This window comes from Scatophagus argus, chromosome 16, assembly GCF_020382885.2.
Source record: "Scatophagus argus isolate fScaArg1 chromosome 16, fScaArg1.pri, whole genome shotgun sequence".
NCBI classification, from domain to species: Eukaryota; Metazoa; Chordata; class Actinopteri; family Scatophagidae; genus Scatophagus; species Scatophagus argus.
Genome location: NC_058508.1, coordinates 11,851,531 through 11,868,002, shown reverse-complemented (window position 1 = coordinate 11,868,002; position 16,472 = coordinate 11,851,531). Strand labels below are relative to the sequence as shown.

General features: G+C 46.9%; 1 protein-coding gene across 1 annotated transcript; it reads right to left on the bottom strand.

Annotated features, from left to right (window-relative positions):
* Positions 1-18: 18 nt before the first annotated feature.
* On the bottom strand, positions 19-12,413 carry LOC124073059 (retinoic acid-induced protein 1). Its single transcript, XM_046414962.1, has 4 exons — positions 5,791-12,413; positions 5,495-5,588; positions 4,433-4,482; positions 19-1,775 (listed from the first exon to the last, which is right to left on the bottom strand). The coding sequence occupies exons 1-4, from the start codon at positions 12,328-12,330 to the stop codon at positions 1,767-1,769; spliced, it is 6,693 nt and encodes a 2,230-aa protein (XP_046270918.1). The 5' UTR covers positions 12,331-12,413; the 3' UTR covers positions 19-1,766.
* Positions 12,414-16,472: the final 4,059 nt, after the last annotated feature.

Sequence of the window (16,472 nt, the reverse complement as noted above, 5' to 3'; positions counted from 1 at the left end):
TTTGTGTGAGGGGGAGAAAATAATGCTGACCCACATTGTGTCTCTATTGTGTTCATGTCAGTGCATGTTCAGTAAAGACAAAAGGAGCAGGCAGTGGTTGTAGCAGCATTGAAAGGTGCTGGTATATTTAACATTGGCGTTACAAAAAACATTTCAAACAAAGTGATGCTGTGTCATCGAGTTCCAAACAAAGAGACATGAAAATCAATAAAACGGCATGCTCCAACTTAAGACAAGTGACATTCCCCAAAAAGGTCATTTTTTTCATCAATGGATTCTTTTAATAACATTTTATAAGCAATAACATATTCCATTTTATAGAAAATAAACATCTCTAGGAAATACTATACACAATTATATTAGTACATCACATCTTACATTTAAACAGCATCAAATACTTATATACACCATTAAATAATGAACTTCATAAAAGAGAAAGTTTGGTGAGGCGTTTTTTGCACTTTCTTTTATGCTCTAATACTTAAATATGTCTCCTTTTGATATGACCAGTACTTTGACACCCTGTACAGGGCATTTTTACATAGCATGGAAGAGTGAAAGAGGCTACATTTGAGATACACAAACGAACAGTTGTGTTATGAACTCTGGGTTGAATGTATATCTTTCTGCACTGCTGTGGTAGGTGAAATAATCATACATCATGGCAATGTTAAACAGTAATACTTCTGAACTGTACATAGATATGACATGAGATGACCTGACTCCCGGCTGGGCCCTTGGGGCCCTGATCTGCAACCTGTCAAGTGATGATGGTGGCGTCTTGCTGTACATACTAAATGTGCACACAGCTGAAATGGAGTAACACTCTTAAACAGAGTTATCTTTTTTCTTTTTTTCCCCCCTTTTTGTTTTTTAATTTCAGAATAACACAAAGCCTGACATATACCAAGGGTGATGCAATGATGTTGTATAGTCATAATGCACATCAAAATACATCTCCGAAGATAAGAGCATGATATTAAAATACTGCGTCCATTTTTTCTTAACTCTTCAATATCGGTATATGTAGAACCTGTAAAGCACATCATCATGTACAGTTTCCTTTTTTGTTTCATCTTGTTTTAAACACAAACGCACACGTTGAGATAGTACATCCAGTGGTTGGCTGCTGTTTTTTGATGCGTGACATCTTGAATTGGAGATGAACTTCTTCACTCGCACAGACACATATGCACAAACACACCGATGATGTGGCTATGGAATGACAACTGTATGATTATCACACACACACACACACACACGCACACACACCTCATGGCCCACAGACAAGGTGGCTAGAGGGACACTCGTCCAATCAGTGTCCGCCAGGTGTCTGAATATGATAGCAACCCATCCGAAGGCAGAACACACACACTCACACACACGCCCTCCTCGCTCTGCATTTCAAACAGCCCCCCCCCTCCTCCGTGCGCTGGGCCCTGGGCACACAGTCTCTAAAGCGCAGTCTCTCCTCCTGTTAAACAGTGCTGATGCCTTCCAGTAAGGGGCTCAGTGGAGAAAACACATTTCCAGGTCTGGTTCAGGGAGCAGCTACTCCTTCCAGAGCCACCCTCCAGGGTATGTATTGCTCCTAGCTTCACCTCAGGACAGCCTGTAACACCCCCACCCCGCTCACAGCTCCACTGGTCATCACCGTGTTTTTTAGGTATAGGTGGCTGTTAATACAGCATTTTTGTTTGCCTTGCCGGATAGGTGATGCTTGACTTGAGGTGGTGTTGGTAGTGGAGGTGGTTTACTGGAATATTTTACAGGTCCTGTAGGCAAGAGAAAAGAGACTAACATAAATACAAAGACACAGAGAGGAAGAAACATATGAGCTGGGTCAGATGTTTTGAGGTCTGTGAGTCCTCCTGTCACTGCCAGATTAGTCTTGCATACACAGCACGACATAACACATAGCATCTCCTGTAATTTACCACCCTTTATTTTCTCTTAATATGTATCTAGATTGTTATGAAAGCTGTGCAGGTGTATACTGCAGGTGGAGGCGCCTCCCATGCTGCACATGTGCAGTACATGCATCTTTGTGAGTGTGCAATAGTGTTTCTGCAGACATGAAAGGGAGCTGGCTGCAGTGTGCAGGAGTAGGGAGATAGATGCAGCTGGCCAGTGAACCAGCTCCAGTGTGAAAGACACAGCAGGAACGCCCACTAATTGCGCTGGTGTGGTGGTGGTGGAGCGCTTTCTTATCCTCCTCTGCAGCCTTCAGTATCTCTCGTTCATCCTTCGTCTTTCTCTCTGAACTGCCAGTTGTCCATCCTTATGGCCTGGACTCAGACCAGCAGCTTTGCTCTCGTCTTTTATCTTTCTTTCTTTCTTTTCGAAGTTATACTTCCCCCCCTCACACCTTTCTTTTCCCTTACTTCTTTGTAACATCATTCTTTTACACTTTTGATTTCACTTGTTTTTTTTCTCTATCCCTCCATCACAAAGTGTCTCTGCCTTTGCTGCCCTTCTTTTCTATATCCATTTCTCTCTTCCATTCTGTCGCTCTCTGATGTAACCGCCCCCATTCGTCTTTTGTTCCCACTCAGCCGCAGCACAAAACAGTTTTTCTCTGGCCTTCCTTTCCCCCTGTCTCTCTCCCGTTCACTGTGTGAGATCACAGGTAACCTGCTAATAAACCTGTGTGGACACACACAGTGTGAGTCCCGTAGCTCAAGAGTCCACCACTGAAGGCAGCATATGTGTGCAATTTCATCTCTATGAGTGTTGCATTAGCCTGAAACCAAGTGAACACAGTCAGAGGGAGAGTTTCAGAGGGGCACCCATGGGTGGGTTGTTGTGTGTGTTTGTGTATGTGTGCGAACGTGTGCGTCTACTCCTTCCTTTGATTAGGCCGCTCGGCGTAAATTGGTACGGCACAGACCCACACACACAGACCTTCAGATCCCTCAGCTGATGACAGCCCTGCCTCAGCCCGCTAACAACAATCTCTCTGTCATGCTCTCCTTTTCTCTCTGTTTCTCATACTCTATTTCTGCCGCGAAGACGTGGGAGTTGAGGTGAAGAGAGGTGGGGAGAGGAGTAGAGAGGAGATGAGAGAGGAAGACGGAGGACGGGATAAGGAGGGATGAAGGGAGGAAGACTGAAAATGGAAAAGGGAGCTCACAGGAGATGAGAGGTGAACAGAGTGAGAGACGAAGGGAGCTGGAACAGCAGGGAAGCACAGAGGCAAAATAAGGGGAGCAGCAGAAGAAACGGAGGGAAGAGAAATAACGAGAGAAAGAGGGAGAAAGCAAAAGAGAAAAAGAGCGGAGAGAGCATGTGGGGAGGATAGCAGGCAGTGATGCTGGGTGGGGTGTTTTGATCAACAGCCAGCTTTTCATCCCTGTCAGTCGGCACAGAGGAGAACAGGAACGGAAGAGGGAGAGAGAGGGAGTGAGGGAGGGAGGGAGTGAAAGAGGGATGCGGAGAGAGGACGGAGGAAGGGAGGCTACAGCCGCTGCTGCCTCAATGCACCGCTGCTCCCTGCTGAAAGTCAGCATCTCTGCCTCTCTACTTCCCTCCCCCACCTCCCTCTGCATTTGACCTTCCTCTCTGTGCTGCAGTGTAAAGACACCACCACCAGATGGCGTCTGTCTTGCAGGAAAGTTGACTTTGGAGCAGACTCTCCATATTAACACAAAAAGGGTGACCTGTTGTAATTGCAGTGGTCTGCAGTCATAACAGTGGGTGTTGAGTGACAGTAATACACAGCAGGCACATATCTAAGTGTTTACACGGCTAGTGTTTGCTTGATATGAGTTTAGTTTGCCAAGGTCATTGGGTACATATTGATTTGGTAACAAAATATCAGTAAGTCCAAGATGAGATCCTGGCTTTCATGAATTACACACTGGCATAGGGGTAACTATGGTACTTGATACCATTGCACACTGAACACAATCCTGAGCCCTTGTGTTTTCTCCTTTGATTCTTTCTGTGTTTTACAAGAGCTGACAATTGTGTTTTCTGTTTTGCACTGTATCATCTATCCAGCCATGGTGCTGCTGCTTGTGACAGCAATGTGTGAACTCAATCTCTTCTCTGCTGAGGAGAGGGATGAAGGGTGGAGCAGAGCAATGAGAGGGGGAAAGAAAAAAAATGGGATAGAAGGGGGGGGAAGAAAAGATCAAAATACACAATAAGTCTTAGAGTAGAAAGGGTCTAAGAGTTCCAGTGGGCGCACACTTACATAAACATATGAAAATACAAATGTCTGAGAATTTGTCACACTGAGATACGCTAAGAGGCAATACTGGCCTTGAAAATCTTCTCCATCTAACCCTCCCTCCTTTCCTCTGTGGATAACTCACTGTTAAGGATGGGTGCAATATTAATTTGGTGTCAGTCAGAGGACGTTAGATGAAAAGATTTTAAACTTGGGGATTGATATGCATTTATTCACTAATAGGATTCATTAACTTACCTCATGTTTAGGACATTTGATGGAGAAGTCATCCTCGTGGAATGTGCAGCCTAGAGAAGAAAGCAAAGCAAAGGGCAGAATAAGTAACAGTTTCACCTTAATGGTAAATGAAACAAATACCATGAAGCGAATACTCACACAAAAGCCAGACAAATGCCAAAGAGGTAGGGTTAAAATGAAAAATGGGCAAGAAAGACTCAGAGAGACAGAGAGGGCACAACAGAGGAAAAAGAGAGACTGAGTGGATGAGTTGCGATGCAGGCAGACAGATATGGCTGGTGCACTCAGCAGGATTAAAAAGGGCCTCGCTCCGCACCCTGTGCTGGCTAGGCAGACGTGGCAGGCCTTCTAATCCTCACACTGTACTTTCTTGGCATGAGGTAATGTAAGGGGAAGCCATCCCACACATGTGCTGAAACACACTTGACAACAATGACCAGGGACATACACAGACACTAGCAATGAAGAGAGAATATGTAGGCAATGTGGTTGTAAGACGCACACAGACAAGAATTTAAGCAAGCATTGAAGCGGGAAGGTACACACACACGCACACACACACACACACACACACACACACACACACACGTTCACATTCAGTCCTCAGACAGCAGAATGGATGGACGGAGCCACAGGGGTTGTGGTCAATAATGCACACATACACACCCTCCTCCCTCTATCTCTTCTCCCTTTCCCTCTTGCACACTCCAGGGTCCCACTTTCCTCTCATCATCCCCTTTATTCAAAGCTCCCTCCCTCCTTTCCTCTTTTGCTCTCCCCCAACACTCTCAGACATCTCTCCTCACACTCAGTAACGTTACTTCTCGATGCATTTTCCTTCTCTCATTTTATCCACATCCACTTTCCCTTCCCTCTCTTTTTTCCATCTCCTTTCATTTTCTCTTTTTCTACCTGCCTTATTTGTTCCCCTCCCTACTGCCCTCTAAATGCACGTTCAATTTCTCATTCCCAGCTTCCCTCCTTATTTCTCCTCCCTTTCCTTTACTTTTCTTCTCTTTTCATCCCTTGTTGCTCTCTTCCTCTCTTGCTGTGGTCTCTTACCTATCTCTTTGGCGCAGACATAGTGGTATTTATGAGAGCAGCCTCTCCAACAGCAGCTGAGGGACGCCCCCACAATCTGGCACTTGTAGCAGCTCTGGGGTTAGTCAGACAGACGGACATATGGACCGAGACCAATAAAGAAACAAATTGACCAGTAGAGGTACATAGGGATAGAGAGAAGAAAAAGAGGAAAAATAGTCGAAAGTAAGTCGCAATTTCTCAGGGAAATTACACAGATTCTTTTGTATCTCATTTCAGAATAGTATAAGCGTCAGTGTTGATAACTGCTATCTTACCGTTTGGGCCGACTTGTTGGCAGCCTCCTTCAGTCCATATAACCTCCCAGCTACCATAATTATCCCCTTGGTCCAGATGGCACAGTTTTCATGTGCCCAGTGCTCCTTAGCCTCTGCCTCCACTTGTAGCCTTTGGAACATGCTGTCACTGCCCTCTTGGTCACTTGAGGCCCCTGTGCTGATGGCTTGGAGCTGCTTCATCCTCCTGAACCTCTCTCGGAGAGTTAACCTTCGTGGACCACCCTCCTGACCTATTCTTTCTGTTCTTTCTGCCCGTCGGTAGCGCCAGTGATGGTGTCTACTGCTACTGCCCACTTGAGTGGATGCTTCTGTATTGCCCTCCTTTTCTGTGCTTACCTCACTCTCCATTTTTGAAGAACTGCCTGGTTCTTCACTGCTGCTACTTTTGTTGACTCTGGTCTTGTCTGACTCTTCCCTGAGGGATTCTGTATGCCTGATAGTCAGAAGTTTTCGCGGAATACCATCCTCTGTGTAGTAGGGTCCGCACAAATCACCCAGGTCTCTGTGATTTGCTGGCTTTCCACACAGGCTGCATGTAAGACGCCTGTCAATTAGATTTTTATTCACCAAGGGTCCTTGTAGCATGGCGGCAGTGTGTGGCATTCCCTTCGCAACTGTGAAAGGATTCCTCATTCTGAGTATGCCCTTTTTTCTACGTCTCTGAAATATTACTGCATCCTCAGGCTTGTTGACTACGGCACACCAAGAGGAAAAGTCTCTAGAGTTGTTAATCCGTACATAAGGACAGAAAGACAGTTTTGAATTTTGATGAATTGGTCTGCGCCTGATTCTTTTCACAGAAATGGTCTCAGTCTGTTTTTCTGATACTGTCACTACAGGACCCACAATACATGTATTCTGTTTTTCCTTCTTTTCTTCTTCGCTTCTTTCCCTTTCTTCTTTTTCTCTCTCCTCTTTTTCATCCCGTTCACATCCTGCAGCCCTTACTACTGCCTCAATAACCTCAATGGCATCTTTCATTCCAGGTTTTGGCCCAGGCTTTTTGTACACCTTCAATGGCTTGCCAGGGATCTGTTGTAATAAGACTTTGCCTTGTTTTCTCTTGGTTGGATTTGCTGATGGTTTTCTGCCTCTCCGAGGTTTCTGTATCAGTTCTGTGCTTGTAATCTTTGGGGATTCTGTGATCTCATCTGGGCTAAGTGGTGGAGATACCGTGGACTCTGTGGTGGTTGCCTTCTCTTCTAACTTATCCTGTTGTTCTGTAATTTCAGCATTTGTCTCCTCAACTGTGTCTGTGTCTTCATGAGGGCCTTGGCTTTTTCTCTTCTTCCGCCTCTGCTTTAGGTGCATCTCATGGTTGTTTTTAATGGCTCTCTGCTTGGCTAGCCTCGGTGTTGTAATTATTAGACTACCTGCTTCCAATTCTACTACTGACGCATCTGTACTCTCCACCATTGCCCATCTCTTCCTTTTAGTTCTAGTGGACTTAGTGGCAGCAGAAGATATACCTTCAGAACCCTGTTGTGTCCACTTTCCTGGAGCCCTGATTTCTACTGGGGCCTCCACAGAGCTCCAAAACTTGTCAGCGCCGACATCCTGCTGTGTCTCTTGTTTAATATTTTCTTGTCTTATTTCCTCCTTATTTATAACGTTTTCCTCTACCCCTTGTCTCATCTCCTCTGACACTGATAGATCTTGACTCACCTCATGTTTTTCCCTTTCTTGTGCCATCTCCTCTTTCCTCCTTTGTTTCATTCCTTCATGTCTAGACTCTATGCTTTTCACTTCTCCCTCTATCATCTCAGTACTATTAATGAGCGTAGATGATGTCTCACCTTCCTTTAAAACATGTGGAGACAAAGCCTTGGTTGTCACATCATCAGTTAGATTGCTGTCTATTTGAGGAATTGGAAGGTGTTTCTTTGAGCTAGGAGATGTAATTTTCTGCACCATGGCCTCATATTTCTGTCCTCTGCCTTTCCGGGGTGGGAGAACTTTTGTTTTAGTGGGGCATTGAGGAGGCAGCACAGGCACATCACTGGTGATGTCAGTTTCACTGATGTTGGGAGGAGTGTCTTTGGGTGGAGAAGTGACCACAGAGGCTTTCTTGGGTGGTCCTCGTTTTCTTCTGGGCACCCTGACGCCCTTGTCTTTAGGTGCAGAGACAGCCTGTTCCAGCAGGGGAGGTTGGGGTGGCAAAGGTTTTGGTTTGGGCTTTGGTCCCCTCTTTTTCTTTACTGATGTTGTAGAAAGCTCTAAGCTAGGTTTCCTTTTTAGTGGTGGTGAAGTCTTTTGTTCACATTGCTCAGCCGGGACTGGTGAGGCAAGTGATGCAGGTGGGTCTGTTAGAACATCTGTGTTTTTGACTGCATTAGGAATGGCAGTTAGAGTTTGTTCCACAGTAACTGACTCATCTACATTTGGAGAAACATCTTTGCTTTTAATTTCTGTTAATACCTGGGGAAGATTATCTTCCTCTATGATTTTTTCTTTTTCTTTTGCCAATTTTTCTTGTGAAGGCTTTCTGGATCTCAGTACCATGTTCTTACCCTCCTTCTTTGCCTCATGGTTTGCTTGTGTTTCTTCCTGGATGACTGGTTTTACATCCTGGTTTTCTTGTGATGTTGTAGTTTTTAGGCTTTTCCTGCCCCTGCTTTGCAGTCCTGTCAAAGGTTGAATGGTTTCTTCTTGGTGTATCAGCTTTGCTTTAGAAAATGAGCCTCTGGGACGACCCACTGGGGCCTTGATGGGAGTAGTGTCGACAGGAGGCAAAACATCTGCAGGTTTGGGCCCAGGCCTAGGTCCTGGTTTTGGACCTGGTTTTAGAGCTGATTTTGGACTAGGTTTTGGTCCAGGTTTTGCTCCCGGTTTTTGCCCTGGTTTTGGCCCAGATTTTGAACCTGGTTTGGGACCTGGTTTACGCTTTACAGGAGTCTCGATTTTCGGTGGCAGCTCTGGTTCACTTGGCACAGGTTTTGGTCCTGGTTTTTGTCCTGGTTTAGGTCCAGGCTTTGACCCAGGCTTTGGTCCTGGCTTAAGACCAGGTTTAGGCCCTGGTTTTGGACCTGGCTTTGCTCCGGGTTTTGGCCCAGGTTTTGGTCCAGGCTTTGGCCCAGGTTTGAGCCCAGGTTTTGAACCTGGTTTTGGGCCTGGTTTTCTCTTCACATGGGGCTCAACTTTGGGTGGCAAGTCTGGGGCATTGAATGAGCGTGTGCACATTCTTGAACGAAAACCATCAGTTAACATTTTGGGAGTCTGACTCACAATAGATTCCTGATGAGCTAGGTCCATTTGATCTGAGAATAGCACAGTTTTGCTAGGGGGCATGCAGGGTTTCTCTGTAGGTGAGGGAGCTCCTTCCTCTTCCTTTTCCCCCTCCTGCTCTAAACTTAGCTGTCGCCTGATTCCCACTCCTGAATGCATGATTCTTCTCCTGCCCCTAGCGTGCTTACGTCCAAATGCCCTTGGCTGAGCAGATGGGACTACAGGCTCTGGCTTGGCTAAGGGGGTCACAGCACTGGCACAGCTGATGCCTGGCTCCATGTCCTCATCACCTTTTTTTGGAGAGGGTGGAGTGTCTGCCCAGGAGGGGGCTGAGGGAAGTATTGACTTCCCTGGCAGCTGAGGAGAGTCTGGCTCCAACACTTTAGCATCACTGTGATCAATATGATCCCTGGCTGGAGTGGGAGGCGCTGCCTTATCATTGAGTGCTGAGAAGACAGGCATTGCAGACTGAGGCTGAGGAGCAGTGTCACCAATGGCTGATTCCCTTGCAGAAACATCTGTCGCTGCTGCATTTGGACGGGCAGGTCTCTCTGCAGACTCATTGTCAGTATGGAGCTCAGTGCTCTGATTCTGTGTCCTACTGCAGAGATCTCCAGGAGGCTTCGCTGGCCCATCTCTATTATTCATGTGCTCTTCAGTCGATGACTGACTCATTTGCTCCCCATCCCCCAGTTCATCCCTAACCTCTGCAGACAGAGGAGGTGAAAGAGAATGTTGCTTTTTCTCTATTTCATCTTCTTCCTCTTCATCAGCTTCCTCCTCTCCGTCCCCCTCCTCTTCATCCTCCTTCATCCTCTCTCTCTTGTCTGAGTTGCTCTCATCCAGTGCCTCAACTTGGGGGGTTGGAGAGGTGTTCTCTGAGCTATCCTCCTTCTCAGTGGAATATTGATCCTGTTCAAGGTCACCTCTAGAAATGAAAGGCAGTGTTTTCACTGAGCTCTCAGAAGCAGTTGGAGACTCAGATTTGAATGCCTCGGATTTCATCTCTGTGCCAAAGTGTTCTTTGTGGCTAGAGTCAGAGAGAGCTGCTGGGGACTGTTCAACAGAGTCTCTTCCATCAGGGTCATATTTGCTCTGGACTTCTTGATACACTGTCTCCTTATAGCAGTAGCTTTTATCTGTCACAACTTTGTTTACTTTGCTGTAGAGAGCTGGGCTTTTCTCTTCATCTGACCATTTCTCCAGGTTCTCTGTAGATTTAGTTGTGTCTGAACTTATCTCATGGTCTGGGTTTTTTTCTGTTGTCACTTCCTCTTTGTCAGCTGATTTCTCTGTCCAGGCTGATTCTTCAAAGTTTTCTTTGACAGGCTCATTGATATGGTGTATATCTGATGGGGTGTCCCTTTCTTGTTTCAGAGGACTAGGGATTGTAATGCTTGTAGGGGACCTCTCATCACCAATGCTCTTCACTGGAGTACTCATGCCATCCCCTCCCTGCCCTGACTGACATCTAGTAGGATCAGGAGTAAGGTTGTGGAGACCTGAGTCCCCAGATCTGGTGGACATATCATCTGGAGATGTCATGGAACACGAAGAGGCTGTATCCAGGCTGAGTTGCATGTTATTGGGGGCCTGTGCTGGACTTCTGCCCTGACCACAGTAGTAGTAGCCTCTCTCCAGTTGCTCCTCACTACTGCTGGAGTAGCCTCCCTCCTGGAGTTCCATGGACATTGGCTGGTGCTGTGGGGTAGAGTAAGGGTCCTGCATGGAGCCTCCACCAACGCTACCACTAACACCATCTGGATATGGAGGACTTTTGTATTCCTCACCCTTTTTTGATCCTCCACTTCCTGCACTGCTGTTGCTCCCCCCACTGTTGCGCTTACTGCTTTTCTTATTGGCCACCAGGGCCTCTGAAAGCAGCAACTGCTGGACATTATTAGAGATGTTCTCTACCTGAGAGGTGAGGGCATTTAGGCTCCATAAACTGGGGTTTGACAACAGCTTCTCTGAGAAGCGTTCTTTCATGGTGGGGACCTGTGGTGTGGTAGTATAACTGTGAGGTGCTGCATGCGGCACATTGGGTGAGGGGTGTGAGCGTGGGGGCATCAACATGGTGTTGGTGCTTGCTTGCTCCTGCATACCAGCTGAAGAGGATGAAGAAGAGGAGGCGGCCCCAGGGGTCATGGGAGGTTGACCGTACTGGAACGACTCTGGATTGGGCATAAGTGGTGAAGGGGTGGAGCTGTATGAGGGGGAGCGCCCTACAGAGCGTGCAGGGGAGTGGCTCGAGGAGGGGCTACAAGTCTGATAATACTGTTCTGGTGATCTGACAGACAGCTCTGACAGACAGTAGTTTTGTTGGGGTTGGCTATAGTGTTGGTATTTGGGGTGGGGCTCCTGGGGGTTGGTCATGGCCTGTAAAGGTGGCTGCTGCTCATAACCTCTGGATGGAGGCTGCTGGTAGCTGTAACTGTTCTGGGTTGACCTGTAACCTCCCTGCTTCAGATTGCTGTGGCTGCTCATTTGTCTGCCATACTGGGAACTGGGGGGCATGTTGTAACCTTTATAACAGTGGGGCATAGGGCTGCACTTTTCCATGTATGGCGAAGGAGAGGGTGAATGCTGGGGGTAGTGCAGGTGACTCTGGGGGTACATGAGAGGGGAAGGTGCAGGGTTAGGAGGGTGAGGTTGGTGGTGGGGGCTGGTATATGCAGGGGTAGAGGGCTGATGACACTGGGTCTGAGAGTGGCCTAGCATGTTCTGGTCGATGTACTGAGAAGAGCCAGGTGCAGGAGTACTACCAGCCTCCATACTCCCCACCATCTCCTGGTCATACTGTGCTAACTGGGCTGGGTCCTCCCATTTCTGCTGGAGGTGACCCTCACTCATATACTGGGTTGAGTAATTCCCAGGTCCCATGTGGTTGCTGTAGCCCCCGGGACCCTGCAGATGCTGACTAGGGTTTGGTGGGGGAACTTTACTTGCTCTAAATGATTTCTTCGCCTGTGATGGTGCTGAGCCTCCATTTCCACTCCCATTCCCTCCCCCGTTGCCTGGATATCCAGAGTAGGCTTGCTGGCTGTAACAGTCCTTGGGCCCTCCTCCTGTTCCTGGTCCTCCAGGGTTTGCCAATGAATGAGCCTCATAGCCTGACCTGGGGTGCCCTGGGCCCGGGCCTGGATGTGGACCTGGCCCTGGGTGAGGGTGCTGGGGGTGGGGATGATGCGGGTGTTGCCGGTAGGTCTCAAGGCGGGATAATTCATGAGGCTCCTGCTGATAGCAGGGTTGGTTGCTGTGGTAACCACCGCTGCGCTCACGGAAGGACTGCATAACTCTCTGCGTCTCTCTGCGTCTGAAGAGTAGGGAGGGGGAGGTGAGGTGAGATGGGAAAGGGGGAAGGGGGTTAGGGGTTCTGAAAGCGAGTGGGGGGGGGGAGTGAGAAGAGAGAGAAATTATAAGGGTTAGTGCAGTCAAGTCTCAGGTTCATCCATTCTGCATTTTCTCCTTTCATATTCAACATCCATTTCTATATCAACATTGACTATTGATTAACATAGCAAAAACATCCTCCTCTTTGGGCACCAGGGTGTAGATCTTTAATAATCATAATGTGATTTCATAACAATACTTATAATACTTATTAACTAATACTTATTTTCTCTTGTGCAGATCTAAAGACTTGTACACGCATACAGTATTGTGTGTATGTGTGTATGAAATGGCCCCTTAATGGTGCTGGCTCCAGGATTTGTTTCAGTCTCCCAAGATGGAGAGCCAGACATGTGATCTAGCACATTGATTGGCATGTCTGTATGAGAAAGGAGAACAATTGGTGTGTGGGAACTTAATTACCTATCTTTATATAAATAAGTAATCATAACAATTGCGCGCCTGTGTATATGTGTGTGAATATGTAGGGGTGCATGCCTGAGGTCAGTTAAATACTGTAAGACATCTGAAAAGCTTCCATGTCGGGCGGGTAACGCTGACTCTGAGTCTGAATTGAACTCACTTACAGAACCACTGTGGCTATTTAGCTTTCCAGCTGTTTTTGTATGATGCATTATTCATGTTTTTTTTTTATAGTTCAAATATGATCCCCAGATTTTCCCTCTTTTTTTCTAACCACTCCAAGATATTCAATTTATTACCTAAACAAACAAAGTAAAGTGATATTTTCTCGTTTGTCTTTGATGCAGTGTTTCTTAAAAGGTTCAGCTGAGTCCTCCCTTTCTTCTCCTCTTCTCCCTGTCTTTTCCTGCACAGATGCAAACTCCAGTTTCCTCCAAGGGGAAGTGAGAAGTGTTACGGTGTGTGCTTGCATGCATGCTTTTAGTACACCAATGGGGGTGTCATAGAGTGTGTTTGTGTGCTTTGTATCTGGTGTGTTTTTTCCAGTATGTGAGTGCATGTGGAAATGTTTGTCTGCCATCTTCTGCCTGCCTATGCATGTGTGTGTGTTTGTGAATGTGAGTGTGTGCATTCATACAAAAGAGAAAGGAGGAGAGGAGGGGTGGAGAGCTGCTCTATAAAAGGAAAAGAGTCACCTGGCTGTGTGTGTGTGTGTGTGTGTGTGTTTCAGCCAGTTCCAGCACAATATCGCGGCATTCAACCCGCCCCAGGGACAGTGGTGCATCCCACCAGACGCACAGTAGCATTATTCATCTTTGAAACACAGTTTATGTGTGTGTGTGTGTGTGTGTGTGAAGAGCCATAGCAGCATGTGACTACTGCGTGCCTTCACTCTTGTGTGTGCACGTCTGAGTGTGAGTTTGTGAATATGTGTAGATCTGTTTCTGTTTATGTATGCAGGTCTGCAGCTTTTGGCAGTCCCTTAAATACACACATAAACAGACACACACACACACACACACACACAAACCTATAGATTCCCCTGGAGATTCTCTGTCCTCACTCCTACCTTCCTATCCACCGCCTGCAGCCTACTGGAGCTTCACCCGCAGTGGTGTGCGTGTGTGTGTGTGTGAGAATACTTGTTTACACAATGACCTAAATAAGACGCTTATAGGGGACAAGGAGTGGGATTCTACCAGACTGATCTTGCCGAGCACAGCAGAGTGGATGAACTGAGACACACATTTTAGGATCCAGTGTTGTGATGCCATGTGTCTATCTGTGTGTGTCTATCTGTGTTACCGTCACATCTGCTCTTCTCCACAATAGCCTATTATGAAGAATAATTAATTGGATTTTTCACACTTTGTGTGTCTCTCGCTAAAAACTAAGCAAACAAACCAAAGAAACCGTCTCCCCAGTCAATTTACTTCTCCCCTTCTTCTCTCTTCTCTCTCGTACTCAAACACGTGAATGGCATCTACATTCCAATCACGTCTCCTCCCCACCTCCGTGCTGCACCTCCTCCTTCCACTTCTACACTTCTATCTTCCACAGAGAACCCTGGCATGGCGGAGCAGGCCGACTGCTATATTTGTGGATGCACCACGTCAGGTCGCACTGCTGCTTGTCTCAGTAGGGGTCAGAGAGGACAGAGGATGAAAGATACACGCTGAGATCACCAAATCCTTTCTGTTGATCTGTTCATTAGGTAACACTTGCAATGATTTTGCTGCTGCTTAAGCACAGAAAAATAGGGATGAAGAGGAAGCAAACACACGTATTGCTCACTTTCAGTCTTTTGTTTTCACACGTATACACATCCAGCAAAACACCCACATGGGTTATCATTGTTTTATTGTGTATATTTGTTTTAAATGCTTTCTACTCTTTCTTACTTTCTTTTATTCTATCTTTGTCCCCACTACACTGAAAGCCTGGTTCTGTCTCTCAGCAAGGTGTTTTGACACAATCTTTCTCTTCCTTACTCTTTTATCTCTACTTTAAAAAAAATCTGTCTTTTTCTGTTTCGCTCCAAAATCTATGTCTCTGTTTCTGTATGTCCCTGTGTCATGACTGGATAATAACACCGGGTGGGGAAATACAGCAAGGTGTTGGCGATCTAATTGGAGGAGCGAGAGACAGAGGAAGAGTCAGTTAAGGCTGGGAGGTGGGTGGTATGGCAGGTGGGGGATGCAAGCGGGGGGAAAGAGTGATAGAATGATAAGTTTGAAGAGGAGGAAGATGAGGAAAGCGGGTGCAGAGGACAGAGGGGGATAGATGATTTACTGAGTGGGCTTTACAACCTGGGCTCCTGGGAAATATGAGCTGCAGCAATCGGCGCACACACACACACACACAGATGCATGCAAAAAGGTAGATTGTGTGCCAGCTTACAATGCGCAGGGGTCCATAATTAGCCAAGTGCTTCACCCCAACAGACAAACATGAGCTGCTAGACCAGTGATTGATTATGTTGCTCTCTGCCCACTTCAAATCTTATCAAGTCAGCTGCCCTCACAACCAGATTCATTGTTATCATAGATTCGAAAACCATAAAGTGATCAGGATTTGAATGTTTGGGCGATTGTGTGTGCTTTGAGCTACCCCAGCCTGGAGGACCGTTTTCGGATGTCAATTAGATGACGACTGACTGTGAATAAAATATTGTCAGGAAGGAAAGACAGGAGAAGGAAAGGAATGTGAGAGAGGGAGGGAAGGGTGAAGGAAGACAGGAGGGTGAATCTGATTGTTCCGCTGGATGCTTCATAATGCGCAGAGCTGTGACTGGTTACAGTCTCCCTTCATTCTTTTTTTATCCTCTCTCCTTCTCTTTCATCGCATCATCTTCAGAGGCAGCTTGAGATGGGATTTATCTTCTCTCTTTCTCTCTCTCACTATCTCTCTCTATCCACACACACACACACACACACACTACACACACACACACACAAACACAAACAGAGGGAGAAACAGACAGCTCTCTCATTCCATCAACTGTGGCTCTGAAGCATTTTGCTTCAAGTCTTTTTCCTGTTCTCTGTCTATCTGACACAAACACACACATGCAAATGCACAAACACACACACACACACACACACACAAACGGAGGCAGAGTGGAAGGATGGAGCGTCTCCCTGCGTGTTTACCTCCCCAGTCATTCTGGTTAATTATGCATGCAGAGGCAGTTTGCTGGGGAGGTGGAGCGGCCTGGGAGGAAGCACACACACACACACACACACACACACACACACACACGCACCCTCACTCCATCACACATATTCACAACCACTCACTCTTCACCACCACCACCAGAATCATCACAGTGCGCCTCAGCAACACACTCGCCACAGCTCACATGCTCCTCGACAACCCGACGACGCACTCGAAAATAACCCAAACAGCCACTCCCTGCACCCCCCAACCCGTCCCAACACACACACTCGTGTCTAACACATCTGCCTTTAACACCCTGGTTAACACAGCGTGCACCAAAATAACACAGCAATCCGCCCTGCTGCTGCTCCCAATCAGCACGCTGCTACCTCCTTTCTAATTACACACACTCCAACGATGCACAGAGAGCATTCAGAAGCCTCCAGCTATCACTCGCCTCC

Excerpts from the sequence above, each read along its gene's own strand:
- LOC124073059 (XM_046414962.1), bottom strand. The coding sequence starts at position 12,330 with ATGCAGTCCTTCCGTGAGCGCAGCGGTGGTTACCACAGCAACCAACCC. Across the intron at positions 5,589-5,790 it reads CCAACAAGTCGGCCCAAACG|AGCTGCTACAAGTGCCAGAT; the intron begins GTAAGATAGCAG and ends GACTAACCCCAG. Across the intron at positions 4,483-5,494 it reads TGTCTGCGCCAAAGAGATAG|GCTGCACATTCCACGAGGAT; the intron begins GTAAGAGACCAC and ends TTTCTTCTCTAG.